At 33.6% G+C, this 16,463-nt stretch overlaps 1 protein-coding gene across 6 annotated transcripts in view; it reads right to left on the reverse strand.

Moving 5' to 3' along the window:
* Positions 1-2,246: 2,246 nt before the first annotated feature.
* The window catches only part of LOC106784222 (serine-rich adhesin for platelets), a 43,667-nt gene continuing 29,450 nt past the window's right edge, over positions 2,247-16,463 (reverse strand). For 4 of the 6 annotated variants that reach the window (XM_014743536.1, XM_014743534.1, XM_014743535.1 and 1 more), the window contains 5 exons: positions 13,563-13,688; positions 10,799-10,954; positions 6,500-6,654; positions 5,925-6,099; positions 2,247-5,060 (listed from right to left, as the gene is read on the reverse strand). In XM_014743536.1, the coding sequence (XP_014599022.1) occupies positions 3,859-5,060; positions 5,925-6,099; positions 6,500-6,654; positions 10,799-10,954; positions 13,563-13,688 (1,814 nt within the window). In that variant the 3' untranslated portion in view covers positions 2,247-3,858. The remainder of the gene's footprint in view (positions 5,061-5,924; positions 6,100-6,499; positions 6,655-10,798; positions 10,955-13,562; positions 13,689-16,463) is intronic. The other 2 variants (XM_014743539.1, XM_014743537.1) reach the window with 2 other exon arrangements.

The raw sequence follows: 16,463 nt of genomic DNA on the forward strand, positions 1-16,463 counted from the left end.
TGCATATATTGAAATTATACTAAAGTGTATTAGTTTTCAATAAAATCATTGATGTAACTTGAATTTTATTCAGATGCACTCCTCGTTTCCATTTTCTTATTCAGTTTTCAAACTTTTCTCTTCAATTTTGATAGTAATTAATTGAAAGGATTCTTTGAATTAAACTCTTAGGGTGGGGCCTAAGAGTGGGGCTCATTAAAAACCGTTCTCGGTGTTATCATTTTCTTTGGTTTCAATTTAATTCGCATGGGGACATCTTCAGGATGCACATCCCGGGTCTTCGGAAGCGGTTACCTCCTCGTGGTTAGACCTGGGCAATGGCATTTTACTTTCAGTATAATGTTTAACATATTTTATATGCTATACATTCCATTGCAAGTAAAATCTAGCCAAAGACCGCTTACCATAAACATTATAATTGTAATTAGTTTCTTCTAAATCCCTAATTAATATCATATTCCTTTACTCCTTTTTTCTCCATGGTTCCTTTTATCCATTTAAATACAAAAACTAATTACTTTATAATGTTTTTTAAGAACTTTTATATATTTACAGATACCAGGGAGTAGTCGAAAATTGTTTGAAATTTAAGATGCAATTTATAAAAGAGATTGCATTCGATTCATTCATTGCATTTTTACAGTCCTAGAATAACATTTTTACAGTCCTAGAATAACTTTTTTTTTTGCAGGTTTCTTGTTTAAATCATAGCTGTAGTAGATAGATAGTGAACTTTTTCTTTCTAAAGAATCGTTAATAAGATATTACTTTATAAATCATTGATAATGTTGCTTACGAATTCGTAATATATTTTTTTAAATTTTACATATGTATTATTAAACTTTAAAATATTAAACATCTATTATTCTATATTTTAAATATTAATAAATTTTATTCTTACGTTTCATTAGATAAAAATTTTACTCTCGAAGTTATCACTGCGTAGGAGCGGTTAAATAATTACCTATTCTGCCTATTTCTGAAGGCACACATGTATTTAGACACTAAAAATTAAATATAATTATTTTAAATTTTCTTACAATATAACTATACTACATATACTATCAAAGAATATTGTATTCTTTGATAAAAAAAATAAAGTTGAGTAAATAGTGAGTAAATAAGAGCGCTTATTCATTTTTTTCTGATGTTGCAAACTTCGTTGCTTTGCTTAGAAATAGGAAAAAACATTTTTGCATTTTCAATTATTAATAACTAATTAAATAAATAAATAAATAATAAAGTCAGCAATTATGGATTTTGATTGAGCAAATAGTGTACAATTAAGAGCACTTATTTATTTTTTTTCTGCTGTTAAGGTTCCTTGCCAGCGTTCCTACGGTGCCTTTGTTTACCGCAGAAAAGTTGGCATAGAACCGCAACAGCAGAAAAAAATGAAAAAATGAAAATATTTACCTATTGTTAATACATTATGAACGATTAACCAATTTCTTTTCATTACCCAATAGTTTGTTACTTTGGAAATCACTTTTAAATATATCCCCTGCTGGTATACCAACTTTTCTTTCATTGTTTTTCAAAGTGCGCTTGCGCCGTGAATTTGTTGATGTGTATAACATATCTCCCGTTCATGACGTCACCATTTAATAATTATTCAAAGTGTAAATAATTATTAATTATTAATAACTAATTAAATAATAAATTAATAAAGCGAGCTATTATGGATTTTGATTGAGGAATTAATGAGCATAAAGAGTACTTATTCATTTTTTTCTGCTGTTGAGGTTCTATGCCAATTTTTCTGTGGTGACTGTTACGTCGGCTACTCAAAAAGCAATTCGTTTTTGAGCGCTTCGCAACGAAAGGGTTAATTTGGTATAAATTTGTGTTTGGCGTCCAACTTCGATTCAATGCACTGTAACTTTTCACCCTTCATAAGTACGCGAGAACACGTGGTTTTAATACAAGGACTTAATACACGTTCTTTTGCGATTGTCCATAAATTAATTGAATTGCTGATGCAAGATTGCCCAAGAAGCAATGGAAAAAGAAATGTAAATTTTCCTCTAAAATTGAATTCAAAAAAAAAGGGAAGTAATTAATTTTCACAGCATTAAAAATAATTTCATAAGAATTTCAAATGTTATAACGACTTATATGATTTTTAATTTCACCCGTTAAATTCAATCCATACAAACTTTGTAACGTAAATTACGCGTTACGAATGTATTATTCTATTTATGTATTTATATACATATACAGGTAAAAATAAACTCAACATTGTATTACAAGTTCTGAATGATAGCGAAAGTTGTGGTAATTCAGATAATATTTATTTGATAAATATATAATACATTAAATTTGCCAGCACATGTGAGAGAAGAAACACTTCTCTGCGAATAATACTTCCGTTTATCGCTAAGCTACTGCTACCGAATGTGATCTCTGCAGTTTTTCCAAATAGAGCAGATTAGAATCAACTTTGTATTTATTCGATTCTCGTTTCAGCTGGCGTGATTTAAACCGATACACAACTTCGATAGGCTTATGTATTTACTTGGCATCTCAATTTCGTCAAAAATTTTAACGAGTTCGTACCGCTGTTAGTGTATCTCAATCTATCGTATCGCATTACGTATAAGCTTATCGAAACTGTACACGGATAAATCGAACGATAACATAATTATTAGGTTCTTTTTTCTTTCTTTTTCTTTCTTTCATCATGAAAAGATGAACAGCGAATACTGCAATGCACAATCATCCCAAAGTTATCATCAAGAAGAGTTTTTCTTTTTTTTTGTAACACAAATCTACTTCAAACCCAACTTTATACTCACCATTCCAATTTAAAAGACCATAAGCGGTCCTTTAAAGAAATGGAATTGCGACATTTCGCCGCTCTTTTTAGGCTGCGGCTATAATGAAAATCTGTCATTTTAAATGTAAGCGCAGCAAATATTTTTTATCGATGATTTGGGAGGAAGGAGACGGTATATGATGTAATGTTCTCGGCTATATACAATTGTGATAAAAATTAATTAATTTATAAACATCGTTGCCTATTTACAGACTTAATGTAATCGCATTCTTATAAAACGGACATGTGTAAAAGTGACACGAATTAAATAAGTAATGGCCCAGACGACCGAAACGTATTTTCTTCTTATACATGATTAGATAATTCCGTTAACATGTACACATCCTTGGCCAAAAGTATTAGGCACCTGTATACATTGCAAATAATAGAATGTTTTCTTTTTTTTTTTTATTAGTGAACGAGTAGATCTTAAAGTAGAAAAGAAAAAAAGGGAAAAAAAAACTAGAATGAAAAAATAATAAAATATTTTACAATTAATCACAAGACTCATCAAGGAAAACAAAAATCAAGAAATTCGTTCCGTTTATCATTTTATATGTTTATAATTATGAATGTCTAATGGTTTTACACGATACTCTTGTCCACGACACAAATACGCGGTCAACTTTATTTAAAAAAAACGAAAGAAACTGAAAACAAAAAAGGGAAAAAAATGAAAACAAAAAAGGGAAAAAAATGAAAACAAAAAAGGGAAAAAATGAAAACAAAAAAGGGAAAACAAACCTCCTATGAAGTCATAACGAAAAGATATAAGAATATAGAAGTATTTGATATTGATGGATATCGAATATCATGTATTTATACGTCCACGAACATTCAACTTTAATGTCTGGCTTCGTACGCGTATTTCTCTTCACATCTTCGATAGAAAGACTCTGAAGAAATAGGGGTGTCAAAAGTATAAAAATGCAACCACGTAAAAGAGAAAAAATACGAAGGGAGACGGGGTCGATAGGCAGGGCAAGCGAAATGCCATCGTTACGGTCTTATGAACAAAAATCTTGGCTAATTTGTGTGTGTTAATTGATGGGTTTTCCCCAAGCAAATTGCATGGGAAGACGAGGTATATCGCTACTCGTAGAAGACTCGTCTTCGCTGCTGGAAGCAGATGTCTCTTCAGAGATCATGGCTTCGCCGCCAGCTTCCTGAGGTGTCTGGCCGGGGTTGCAATCTTCGGCAGCTGCGGCAGCGGCAGCCGCTGCAGCTACGGCAACTGCAACGACGGGATTGGTTGGAGCCGTTGATGAGGATGAAGTTGTTGATGAAGAAGATGAGGAAGAAGAGGCTGAAGAAGATGATGGGTCGCTCCTGGGTCTTCTTCGTGAATTAACTGGTGTAGAAGAATATGGCCAGCTCGAATCTTCGGTTCTCGTGGAATCTGTTACGGAGATACTCTTGGATCTGGCTCTAGTGTCGATACCAGTTCTTCGTGGCGTGAGCCTCAAAGAGCCCTGTCGAGACACCGACAAGGAACCCTCCTGTGTTAATAACTTCGATGGTGCGTTTACAGGTGTATGTGCTTCGTCCAAGTCAAGCGTCCATGAGACCGAATCGCTTTTCTCAACTACAAACTTAACCATAGAAGAGGATTGTTGGTTATTCTTATCGAACGATATCGAATGATCTATGTGTTCAGGACCTAAGGATCTAGACAGTCTTGGTGACGCTAGTTGATTCGCCAGGACTGTTACTACCTCGTTTTTTTGACGTAACCTCCATTGTAATTCTTCGTTACGTTGCAAAAGACGTTTATTATGTTTAGAGACCTGATGGATCGATTCGTGGAGCATCTCGTTGTCGTGAGAGATCTGCCTCTCCAATGCCTCCTTGCACTGAAGCTGAGCCTTCAAATCTTCGCATCTCGCTTCAAGCATCTCCACTCGTTGCTGCAATATGTCCTTGTCCTCGATCTCCCGGCGTGTGCCGTCCAGTTCCGATCGCAAGGCTGCGTTCTCTTGACTCTTCAATTCCAAGACAGATCTCAAGGACTCGACTTCCGCCGCCAAGGCTGCACCTTGATCGTGTACAACCGATCTTCTTTTCGTTTCTGAATCTTTGCGCATCAATTCGGCCTCATGTTCAGATCGTAGCCTCGCTATCGCTGCTCGGTGCTCTTTTGTCGCCTCGTTCAAGCAATCGTTTAGCCTAAACTCGCACTTCTGTCTCTCCTCTTGGAAATTGCTTTCCAAAGATGCCAGCTGTTCCGCGTGCCGGCTCTCTACTGGAAAATATCAAAGAGAAATTCGTTCTTGATAATCATGTCTAAGATGAAAGATTGAAATAAACGAAACTTAGCTGAGAAAAGAACAAAAGCGATAGAAAAGACAAGAACGGATGGATCACACGTTGGCCGAGCGTGCCAACCTATAATTAACTTTTCTTCGATCAACGTTACGAGCTTGTATTCGTTGGAAAGCAAATAACCCTTTTAAACTTTGATATCGTCGTTACGATATCGTCCCGTTTTTCTAAACTTTATTCGAAACCGACTCCGACGATGTAGCGGACAGACGTGTGATGTGCGTAGGCATGGCAAACCCGTTCATTTTAATTAACAATTGCTCCAATTCGTCCGCTCACCGCTCATACCGGCATTATGACCATTATACTTGTTACGATGCGAGCATCATAATGGCATAATGCTATGTACCATGCGATAAAGAACGATAAAATCGTTCAGAAATTATGAGTCATTCAGCTACTAAGTATAGCGTTTACTCGCCGAGTAATTTATAGTCACGAAACGGATGAATCTATCCTCGAATGATTGTTATTGATAAAATATAAATAAAATAACAAAATGCATAAGTCAAAGAAAAGATTAAATTAAAGGGAGCAACGTCCTCCTCCTCCTCCTCCTCTTTCTACTATTTTTTCCTAATTTTTTTTTTAATTTTTTTTATATTCGCTCTGGCTCGACATCAAATCGAGTTATTCTAAAAATATGTATAGGGCTATAATGTAATATTTTGGAACGACGGAGTTCGCGGTTAGTTCTGGTGTTTGCGAATTGCGTCACGAGAAGTTTTCGCCGTAACGAGCCAGAATACGAGCGGAAACACAAATACACTTGGCACAGTCTTACGATCTTCACGAAGCTGATCCAAGGCTTTACAATGATCTTTCCTTGCTGTGTTCAATCTTTTCTCCATGTTAATGTGTCTCGCTCGTAGCTCGTCCACATCTGAGCATGCCGCTAACCATTCGGTCTTCATATTTTCGTAATTTTTCTTTAGTTTTGGCGTTGAAAATGCATCCAGCTGAAAGAATGAGAAATCATACATCAACAAGTGTTTATCGAAGAAACTAAAGAATATTTTTATCACTCGCTCTCTTAACACGCTTATGAACAACAATATCGTTATCGAGACTAGATCTTTGTATTATTAACATTACTAATTATGACAGATATAAATAGCCACTGAGAAATCAAATAAATAATGTTTTATAGATACCAATCGTATCCCTATGAAATTGAAAACAATTCTTTTAACCTTTAATACATTCGTATATAGAAAAGAAAAAGAAAGGAAAAAAAAAACGAATTTAATTGTAATAAGTAGAAAGTTATGAATTCACTTAGTTAGTTAATTGAAAATTGAATTAGAGACTTTGTTACGCTCTAAATATTAGATTCGATTAAATTTGAATGAAACTTACTTCATATGCCAGATATTGTACGGTGACGGATAAAGCTTGAACGACCTGCTCAGCCCTCTTAACATGAAAAACATCATAAGGTACGTCTGTTTGAGCGGCTTGATCGCAAGTTTCGATGGTGTTGGTTCTTGACACCGCATAGCCGTTTGTGTTATCTGTAACCAATGTCACCGGTGCCATTACCGACAAAGGTGTTGTTCTCCGACGTTAAAAATCGGTCCTTCGAAAATTTTAAGACTTGTTCGTCTCACGAGCATCTTCCATGATATTTTAGCCCAGAATTTTTAAATTCGTTCATCGAGTTCGTCGAAGAGAAAGTTCATCCAACCGATATCGTTTTCGAACTCGAAGAAAATTCGAATTTTTTAAAATCATCATTACAATCATATTTTCTCGAAGTAAATCAAATTTTTTAAATAAGATAACTCGATTTCAATGAAAATCTATCTATAATTGATTTCGAGAAAATGAAAGCGAGTAATTAGACCAAATTAATTTAATGAAGGGACAAACAGCATTGGGCCAACAAATCGATCGACACGCGACGAAGATTTTTGGTCTGTTTACGTCATAGATAGAGCTCCATTCTCTTGAGACGATGACGGACGTGAAAGCATGCACGGTATTATGATCCTCGCACCCCGCTTGCTTCTTCTTCTTCCTCGATCGCAATTCTTCGCGATCGTGTCGGGGAAAAGACTGACTTGAAAAAAAGTCAGCGCACTTAAAGGTCGGATGATCTTGATCGCTTTAGTCGTTCAAGAACGCACGCCAGTCCCGCCGAAGGCATACACTGGGTTAAGGTCGACTGTCCGATGAGACCAAGAAAGATAGATAGAGAAAGAGAGAAAGAGAGAGGGAAAGAGAGACTCTCGGAATTGTGGAAAGTCTGCAAGAAAACCAAAGACGTCTCTGTGATCACCTTGGCCCGACTATAGGAGACGTTTTGTACATATGTACTTCCTTCCTTCCTTACTATTAAAACTCGACCAATCCCTTTCTCTTCCTATCTTATTTCTGCCCAAACATCAAAAGCAAAGTATTTTAAGAACAGATATCTACGCACTTCCCGATATTCATAGTTTCCATTCTATTTACGTAGTCGATCGAAAAAGATTACAAAAAAAATCAGTCTCCAATGTGGTCACTACGAAATAAAAATCTATTAAAGTAATATCGATTCTTCATTACACTGCATTCCCTGATGAATCTCTTTTCATGTCAACGAAATATAAACACAATTTGTCCAAATTATTTTCTAAATTACAAAAAAAATTAATAACAAAGATTTTCTCGCGAAAGAAAACTTTTTTTAAAAATAAAACTTAAGAAAACTTTTTGGAATAAAAAAAAAAAAAAGGAAAACCGATATGAAGATGTAGAAAGGTTGAGGGTATATTGCAAGGAAACGTCAAAGTGGTGACAAAGATAACACTGTGTTCTATCGGCGTTTTGAGACGAATTAGAATCGTCACTCGTGGCGATTTGTTGGCCGAGTCCGCGGTTCGACTGAATTAGCACGAGCCGCAAGCTGCCTCGAACAGACGATACATTCTCCCTCCCACCACCACCACCATCATCACTATACTACTACCATCATTGCTACTACTACTATTAGTATTGCTACTAATACTACCAGCTTTAATACTACCAGCACTAACATGTGAATTAGCACTAAAACCACCTTGAAACGAACTCCAGCATTGAAGATGACGGATAATGATAAAGATGGATGAACGGTCTTCAACCGGACACACAATAAATGTTTATCCATGCGTGTGTGCGTTCGCGCTCGCGCGAAACTGACCACTCCAGGGAAGGCGCGAAATAAAAATGTTGAAGGCAAGAGATCATGCACGCGTGCGCGCTCACGATCGCTATGAGTTATTTCAAGGAGTCGTGTTCCGAATAAATTGACTTTTCCATTTGGAATTGGTTACCCTTAAATGGTGCCGTTTGAAAGGAACAATTGATTCAAACAAAGAAAATCATCGATTAGAGATGAGTTAGAAAATTAGTTATTCAAATTTAAATGATTTTCTTCATTAATCGTTTTCATCAATTTGACTTTTGTGAGAAGTTAATATTATAGAAGAATAAAATAAATATTATAGGATAAAAAAAATACCAATCAAATAGTTTAAACTTAATAAACCTAATATATAATACTAATAATAAAAACACTCTTCGCAATTTAATCTTCTATTAATTGCACAAAGTCGCATAGAGATAAAAAAAAAAAAAAGACTACTCCTTCCTTCAGGAACTCGTTAAGGTCATCGAAACTAGCCAACCTCTCTAATCACCGTAGACTCCTTCCTGTCTCGATCGTTTTCATAGCGAGCGAGCACGCATGTTCGAGAACCGTTCATGAATGATTAATGAAAGCGTAAATTAAGGCGATTCTATTGAGAGTAGGAAGACGTACGAAAACACGAGTTGTAGAAATTCGAGATATTCTTGTAGTAGTAGTAGTAGCAGTAGACTTTGGGTTTGCCTGATCGATGAATCGCTTTCGATAGAAACCTCGAAGTTTCCTTTTTACTACAATAAATAAATAAAAGAACCTTTGGAGAACGCTCTGTGCTGCGGGCTAAGAAGAGACAGGATTCACAGTGGTATATTGTTAATGTGTGATCCAGTGAAAGCAGAGTAACTTTCTTCTTTAAAGTAAAGCTAACAGAATACACAGATAGATCATATGTTATATAGATATATCTGTATGTGTGTGTGTGTGTTTTGGATACATGTCTGTGTAAACCCAGCGTGAAAACACGCGCGTACGCAACGCGAAATGACCGTGGGACGTTTTTAGAAAACTTCCACTACTGCTGTTACTATTACTACTATTACTACTACTATACCACCACCACTACTACTATTACCGTAGTTAACCGTGTATCTCGCGGTCAATGAATTAGAAAGTCAACGCGAACACGTTTGTTTCATGCCGCACGAGATAACGTTAAAACACCGTCCTCTTTCGGAAAAGGCCTTCCGTGAGTTTTTTGTTCTCTCTCTTACTCTTTCTTTTTCTCTCATTTTCTAGTACTGCATATGGAAATTTACTAACGGCCAGCTTTTGACCGGTCGTTAGACGACGAACTTTTACTGCTTGGACACAAATGAGTATGAGGAATTTGTATTCCAGAATGTGCTTGCTGATTTTTCCTACGTGAAAGTTCGTTCCTTTCTAGTTTTCAAAGAAAAAGATTTTCTACTATTAAAGAAGAGAGTGACGGAACTTGACTGATGTAATCTTGCGATCAGCTGGACAATAATCGATGCAATAGAACAAGAATTATATGGATATAAGAATTTCAAAATGAAAATATGAGAAATATCTATTTACCGTCTTATTCCTTTTAATAACGTAACATTGTGATTAATTAAATTACTAACGATTACATAAAAGTAGAAAATATGTAGATATAAATGAATTAAAAAATATTCATCGTTTATATAAATTTTTAGTATAAATAAATAAATAAATGTACAAGATATTATGAGATATTATAAGATCCTTATAAATTTTCTCTCCGAATAATTAAACTTCCATGAGTATCTTTATAAATAAATCATTTGATATAGCAAGGTCAAAAAGATATAAATCGGTAAACAAATCATGTCTAATTTCTTTTTATCGACTTTCTATAAGCGTCGAAATTATCTTGAAAACGAGCCAACCGAAGAACGATGAGAGAAAACATAAAAAGACTTCTCAATCCATTAGCAATTTCCAACAATACTGCGAGGATTGTAAACTTTGTTCATTGACAGTTAGACGATCGTTAACGAGTCAATACTTATCAAGCCTAATGTGTTCGATCCCGATTTATCTTATGAATCGATTTCGTCATCATTAGGTTCTATTTAAATCTCGAAGCTTGCTTCCGCTTCGATTTCGATTACCGGACGCTCCAAGAAAGATGCTCGAAGAAAAATAGCAAAAGATTTCATAAGCAAGATAAAAAGAATATTTATTTATTTATTCTTATTCAAACTTCCATTATTATTTTCATATCACGTGATAAAACGAAGATATATACGTACCGGTAATTATTAAAAACTTTATATAGATTTAATTTTTAAATAATTTTTATTTAATTATTAGTATATATATATATATAGATATTAATCCCAAAGATAATATTATATTTTCATAGATCTATATATTTTTTAATAAATTAATTTAATTCAAAAGCTCCTGTATCTTCGTTCATATTCATTTGATTTTGAATGAAAATAAATGTCATACATTACGTTTACCAATCAAAAATATTCTCGATCAATAAATACCTTTTTCTATTTGTCTCGTGGCACGTTGCTGTTGCTGTTGTTGTTGTTGTTGTGGTTGTTGTTGTTGCTGTCGTTGCTGTGACGGTTGTTTGGCAGGGACATTGGCCGTTAATCTCCTTGTAATCGGTTGCTTGCGCGACGCCGTCGGGCTCTTTTCTGCAACACAGAAAATTCAACGTTAACGAGAGCATGCCGAACCAACGGCTAACCGGTAGTTGCTACGAGTCGTGTAACGATGATAGCTTCTCCGAGTACCGTAACACCGTGAACCGTTTTATCGCCCGTATAAGATAAAAAGGTACGGGTCTTTGACGCTACACTTTGAATCGTCACGCCTTTACCTTTCCTTCCTTCTTCTTTATTCCTTTATTTTTCACTTCCATGTACTTCCTCATTCGGAAAATCATTTCGAGAGTTAGTTGATAACGGAAAGAAGAATTTTCAAAGAGTTTTAGCGTTAAATCTTGAGACGAAAATGCAATGCGACAGCGAGAGTAGTTTGACAGGTTGATCGAGAACGCTACCATTAAACGCGAGCTTAATTGGACGTATAACCGATCGGACGTGTACAAATAATCGAGCCTCTCGATCTTCTTGGGAATCGAATCGATCGATCAAGGGAGAAAGAGATAATATTTGTTGCAATGTGAATTATGAGAAAATATTATTTGTTTCTTCCTTAATTTACTTCTATTTCTCTAACTTTATTTATCTCATGATTTTCTTCTAACTTTTATAGATTTTGTATTGTCTAATAATAGCTTATTGTAAGAGAGAAAACATCTTATGGTAATTATTTGAAAATATTTTAAATTGTACGAATTAATTTCAAATCATATAACATTACTTTACAAATATTCGTAATTTTATTCAAAAAGTTAACTAAACTAATTTTCTAATAAATTAGAAAAATTCGTAATTACCAAAACCACCGAAAACACCTCGGACCATGTCTCGAAACTTGCGTATTTTATGAATGTAACTAACCGACTGAAACTAATTCGATCTTTTCCTCAAATCTTTGTTTACAATCGGCAAAAGGATTTATCTATTGAAGGACTCGTAATGTCACCATTTTACCTACCTAACACTTTACTCAAAACATTAATATTTAGTCACTCGACGTATACGATCTATAACACAGATATGTAAATATCCTACGAACACGTTTTTTGAACACAAACATTACGAGTAACACATGTTATCAACTTCGTTTATATACTGATTAAAAATAACGTGGATAGGGATTATTAAATATTGTAACATTGCATTAATTTGTAATATTGATGTATGAATATTTAACGAATGTGCTCGTTACGGGTAATACACCCTATAAAATTTGTTTCCATGTTAGATAGAATAATCGTGCAAAAAATATTAAAGTAAAGAAAAATGAAAAGAAAATATGTATATACTATATTTCGAAGAATTCAAGCTACGTTTGTTCCGGTCGGCTGTAAGTTGCACTTGGTGCATCGGGCTCGGCAAACTCGATCGCCGCGCACAAACGTTGCCCACATTCGGAGGTACTTCAATCATTACTAATCCTGATCACGTATCACTGTCACACAAGTCAGCTCACAAATCACGTTCTCACTGCCGTGGAATATTTTGGTTGACTGTTACTCGTTCCCGAAGAACATTTCTCTCTTCACTAAAGCATAGAGAATTCTTTAATCGCGGATACCCGTAGAGTGTGCGTGTGTTCACTCGTTCGCAGCTCTCGACGAACTGTTTGCCGGTAGTTCACAAGCAACATGCTACGTTGAATTTACGAATGGGGATAAGGAGAGATGGTTTGGCCTCGTCGAAATGTTGGTGAGGGCTACAACCGTTAAAATTTTACCTGGCTTTTGAAAAAAAAGGATCCCTATATCCCGGTATTTTATCTTTTCTAAATCCTAGAAAGGTCTGAATATTTTGAGTTGCGAGAAAATTTTCGACAAAGGACATTTACAAATTTTTCTTCCCATTTATGAAAAGGGATTAGTATTTAACAAAAGTTTATTATCATTCTTGCTAAACGTAACCCTAAACTTTCCTAAATTTTTAAATATAAAAATTCTGAAATGGCTTAATTTTCTCCGAAATATGCATAACAATATTCCTAATTATTTTAGATTTTCTTACTATTTCAATACTGACTACGACACAAAATATTGACAACGTTTAATTCGAAATTATTTCGATTTAACTTTCACATTGTCGTTAAATAATATTTCAAATGTCACATTTAAATAATTATGTTACGAACAGCCATAAACGACGACTAACACGAGTTTCATTTTAAATTCAACGCTTGTTGCGATTACATCTTAGTTGGTAACGTTCCTAGAGATAAATTTTACAAGATTCGCTTAAATATTTTAGAAGTTTTAATAAGAAAATGTCAAAATTTTGCAATAAAAATTCATAAAAAACTGATATTAAAAAGGGGAAACGAAAGAACACTGTTAATGATGCTTGCCATTTAAGTTACAAACAAACACGTACTAATGGTTGCATAAATTCAGGAGTAAGTTAAGTAAAGGAAAGCCGCTTTGATCGTGTTAGGTCTCTAACCGGAAGTACGCAGCGTTGCCCTCAGCCTTATGTCTCCGTGCTTCATCGACGAACATAACGTATATAAATTCGTCGTAAATTCATCAACTCGATTTATCAACCATCTCGTTCCTCCTCTCTTTCTCTTTCTTCTCTCTTACACACTACGCACGCACGCACAAACACAAACAAATCTTTTTATTCTCCTCTATCTCATACTTACCAAGATTGATTGTTGCCACTGAAGGACAATTTTTCTTTTCTCGAAAACTATTGACACGACCCTGCTGACCATTACGACCGTTTGCCACAATTCTTCTTGGTGAACTTCCCGACGTCGGTGATCTCTCTGTAATAGTAAATGCGAAATAAGATATCTCGTTTCGATCGTTCAATCTTGAGTATTATAAATTATAAGTCACTAGAAATGTGTCCAATTTAAAGAGATTAACCATTCATAGCTCTATTTTTGTTTAGTATAAAAAAGTTAAAAAATTGTATTCTTAAACTGTACTAAGCTTTTAAAAATCAAGTATGTTTCGCATCCGAATTATCAATTTTATGGTGAAATAAATAAAATAGGATTTAAAAAATACAAACAGAGTGGTCCCTAAATCAATTGACAGATATGTATTATTGCTGTATGTAAACGGATTTAATTTATAATAAAAATTTGTAATAATACTTATAATAATTTTATTTTTATTTTTACTTTAACTATGTAAAAGAGATTTTTAACAACAACAAAAAATTACTGCTATGCTAATTAAACCACTCATATGTCTAATTGATATACTCTACAAAACAAGAAGTAGAAAAAATTGATAAAGTAATATATACTATCGTTTCATTTATCATTGAAAGGTCATAAAAATTGTTCTCATTTATTAATATTTAGTCTAATTATTAAAGAAATTTATTTTAAACAAAAAAGTTGATTATTGATCACAATTGTTTTGATAGTAAAATTTTAAAAATTCTAAAGATGGAGTTAAGCACTTTTGCCTGCGAACGGCTCAATTAATGAAGAATCAAATAACAGCTAATGTCAACTGACTCATGGGTCATCTTGTATATGAATGTATGATTTCAAAGTTACATGACATTTAAAAGAACTCGATGAGAAAAAGATACGAAAGAAATTGATCCAATCATGGAGAATCGTATATCATGATTTCTTGAGAAATGAAGGAAAATCGTAATCCAATATCTAATGATCGAATGATCGTGAAACTTATCGAGGTGGAACATTATATCGCTCTCCAATGATTAACACTTTTTCGCGTATCATCGGATCTCATGGCTGACGAGCAGCTGCAACAAGCGAACGAAGTTTACGTCGTTCCGTACGTCGATTACGCTGCTAACGAGAAAAGGAAAAGGTTTATAATATATGTATGTATACCAAGTAACCAGTCGTCGGCGTACCTTCTAAACGAGTACATATAACGGCTCGTCGTTAGAGGTTCGCATACTTTCGTGACACAAAACTTCTTATGGCAACATACATTTTTTCTGCTTCTCGAATATACAACAAACAAAATTATTATAATCAAAATATATCGGAATATAATACACTATTTAATAAAGTTATACTATACGATAATTAATATAATTATTATTATATTCGTTATATATAGATAATTATATATTATATGACGTAAAAAAAAAATACTAGTATTTTAGAAATAGTGGATTCTCCTTTCATTTATCCAAAGTCACTAGAAAGTTTATATACAAGTGAATCACTGCGTTAGAAAAATAAAAGAGCTATGTGATTTTGAGAAAAATATATGTAAAGTGAGTTACAGAAGTATTCGTACCCCCGCTACCACTGAAAATTTTAAATAATTGATATTTACTTATAATGCAAAGCATTAAAATTCTTATATGCACACAAATCTATTTTAAAATTACTAAAGTTTCAAATTGATGTAAATTTAATTATACATCAACATTTTATTTTTATATACAATATAAGAGTATTTATACTTGCGTAAGATATAATAAAAATACAATTATTATTTTTTGTAAGTAGTACTTGGTTGATCTTTCCTTCCATCTTATAATGCTTTTCAGATGGACGGGAATATCTTGTGAGGCGAATTTTTTTATCAGTTATGTCAAGTTTTACTTTTTTTTATAATATATTATTTTTTTGAAATAAAATTTATTTCCATTTAGAAACAAAAAAATAATCTTAAAATATGTTTCTGTTTATAAGAATTTTGAAATATTGTATTACAAGAAAATATTAATTGTTTTAAATTGAGAACGAAGGTATGAATACTCCTGAGAGATTCACTGTGTATATATTAAGAATATAAATAAAATATATATTTATAAATGAAGACGAATTTTTCGTGTCACTCAATATATAACGTATAAGAAAATAAAGAGTAGCGTTTGATAAAATAATTGAGTCTTTTCTCGTTTGTTCAAGTCACTAGAAAGTTGATTTAAAAACTAACCATGGCGATAGAAAAAGTGTTATGATAATAGATATATTAAGACGTGTGAAAAGGAAACTAGTGCATTAGAAATAGTTGATTCCTTTCTCATTTATTCAGAGTCACTAGAAAGTCGATTAAAAGGCGAACTATCGCAATAAAAAGATAATAGATAGACGATCTGTTACCAGTTTCACACTTGACGGGAAAAAAAGGAGTCATGCGAGTAGAGTTCTATTATGTCAGACTAATGAAATTCTTTAGGAGGAGACGACTATGGCAGGAAGACTGCTACTAGGGAACGAATGAACAGGATACACTTGAGCGACGTTCTCACGACATTATTTTGCTACCGAGCTCTTATATCCTATATTAATTGTAAGATCTTTCATCATTTTATAACTCTTCATCTCGCGTGGGATCACCATTGATCCTTGAAGAAACAATAATAACGTACACCTCGAGGACTCTCACTTATTTTCTCCATACTTTTATTTATCTTTTTCTTTTTTCATCTCGACTGACTCGACTTCCTGTCTATCATTGAAATAGATTAATCAAATGAAGATAAAATGCGTGACGTATAATTTCATCGTTTGTATAATAAAAGTTTGTATAATAAACACACTTGAAAATTATATTATTTTTATAAATTTTTATTTAGAGAAATTATA

Source organism: Polistes canadensis, unplaced genomic scaffold, assembly GCF_001313835.1.
Source record: "Polistes canadensis isolate GaletaPanama2010 unplaced genomic scaffold, ASM131383v1 scaffold_32, whole genome shotgun sequence".
Classification (NCBI taxonomy): Eukaryota; Metazoa; Arthropoda; class Insecta; order Hymenoptera; family Vespidae; genus Polistes; species Polistes canadensis.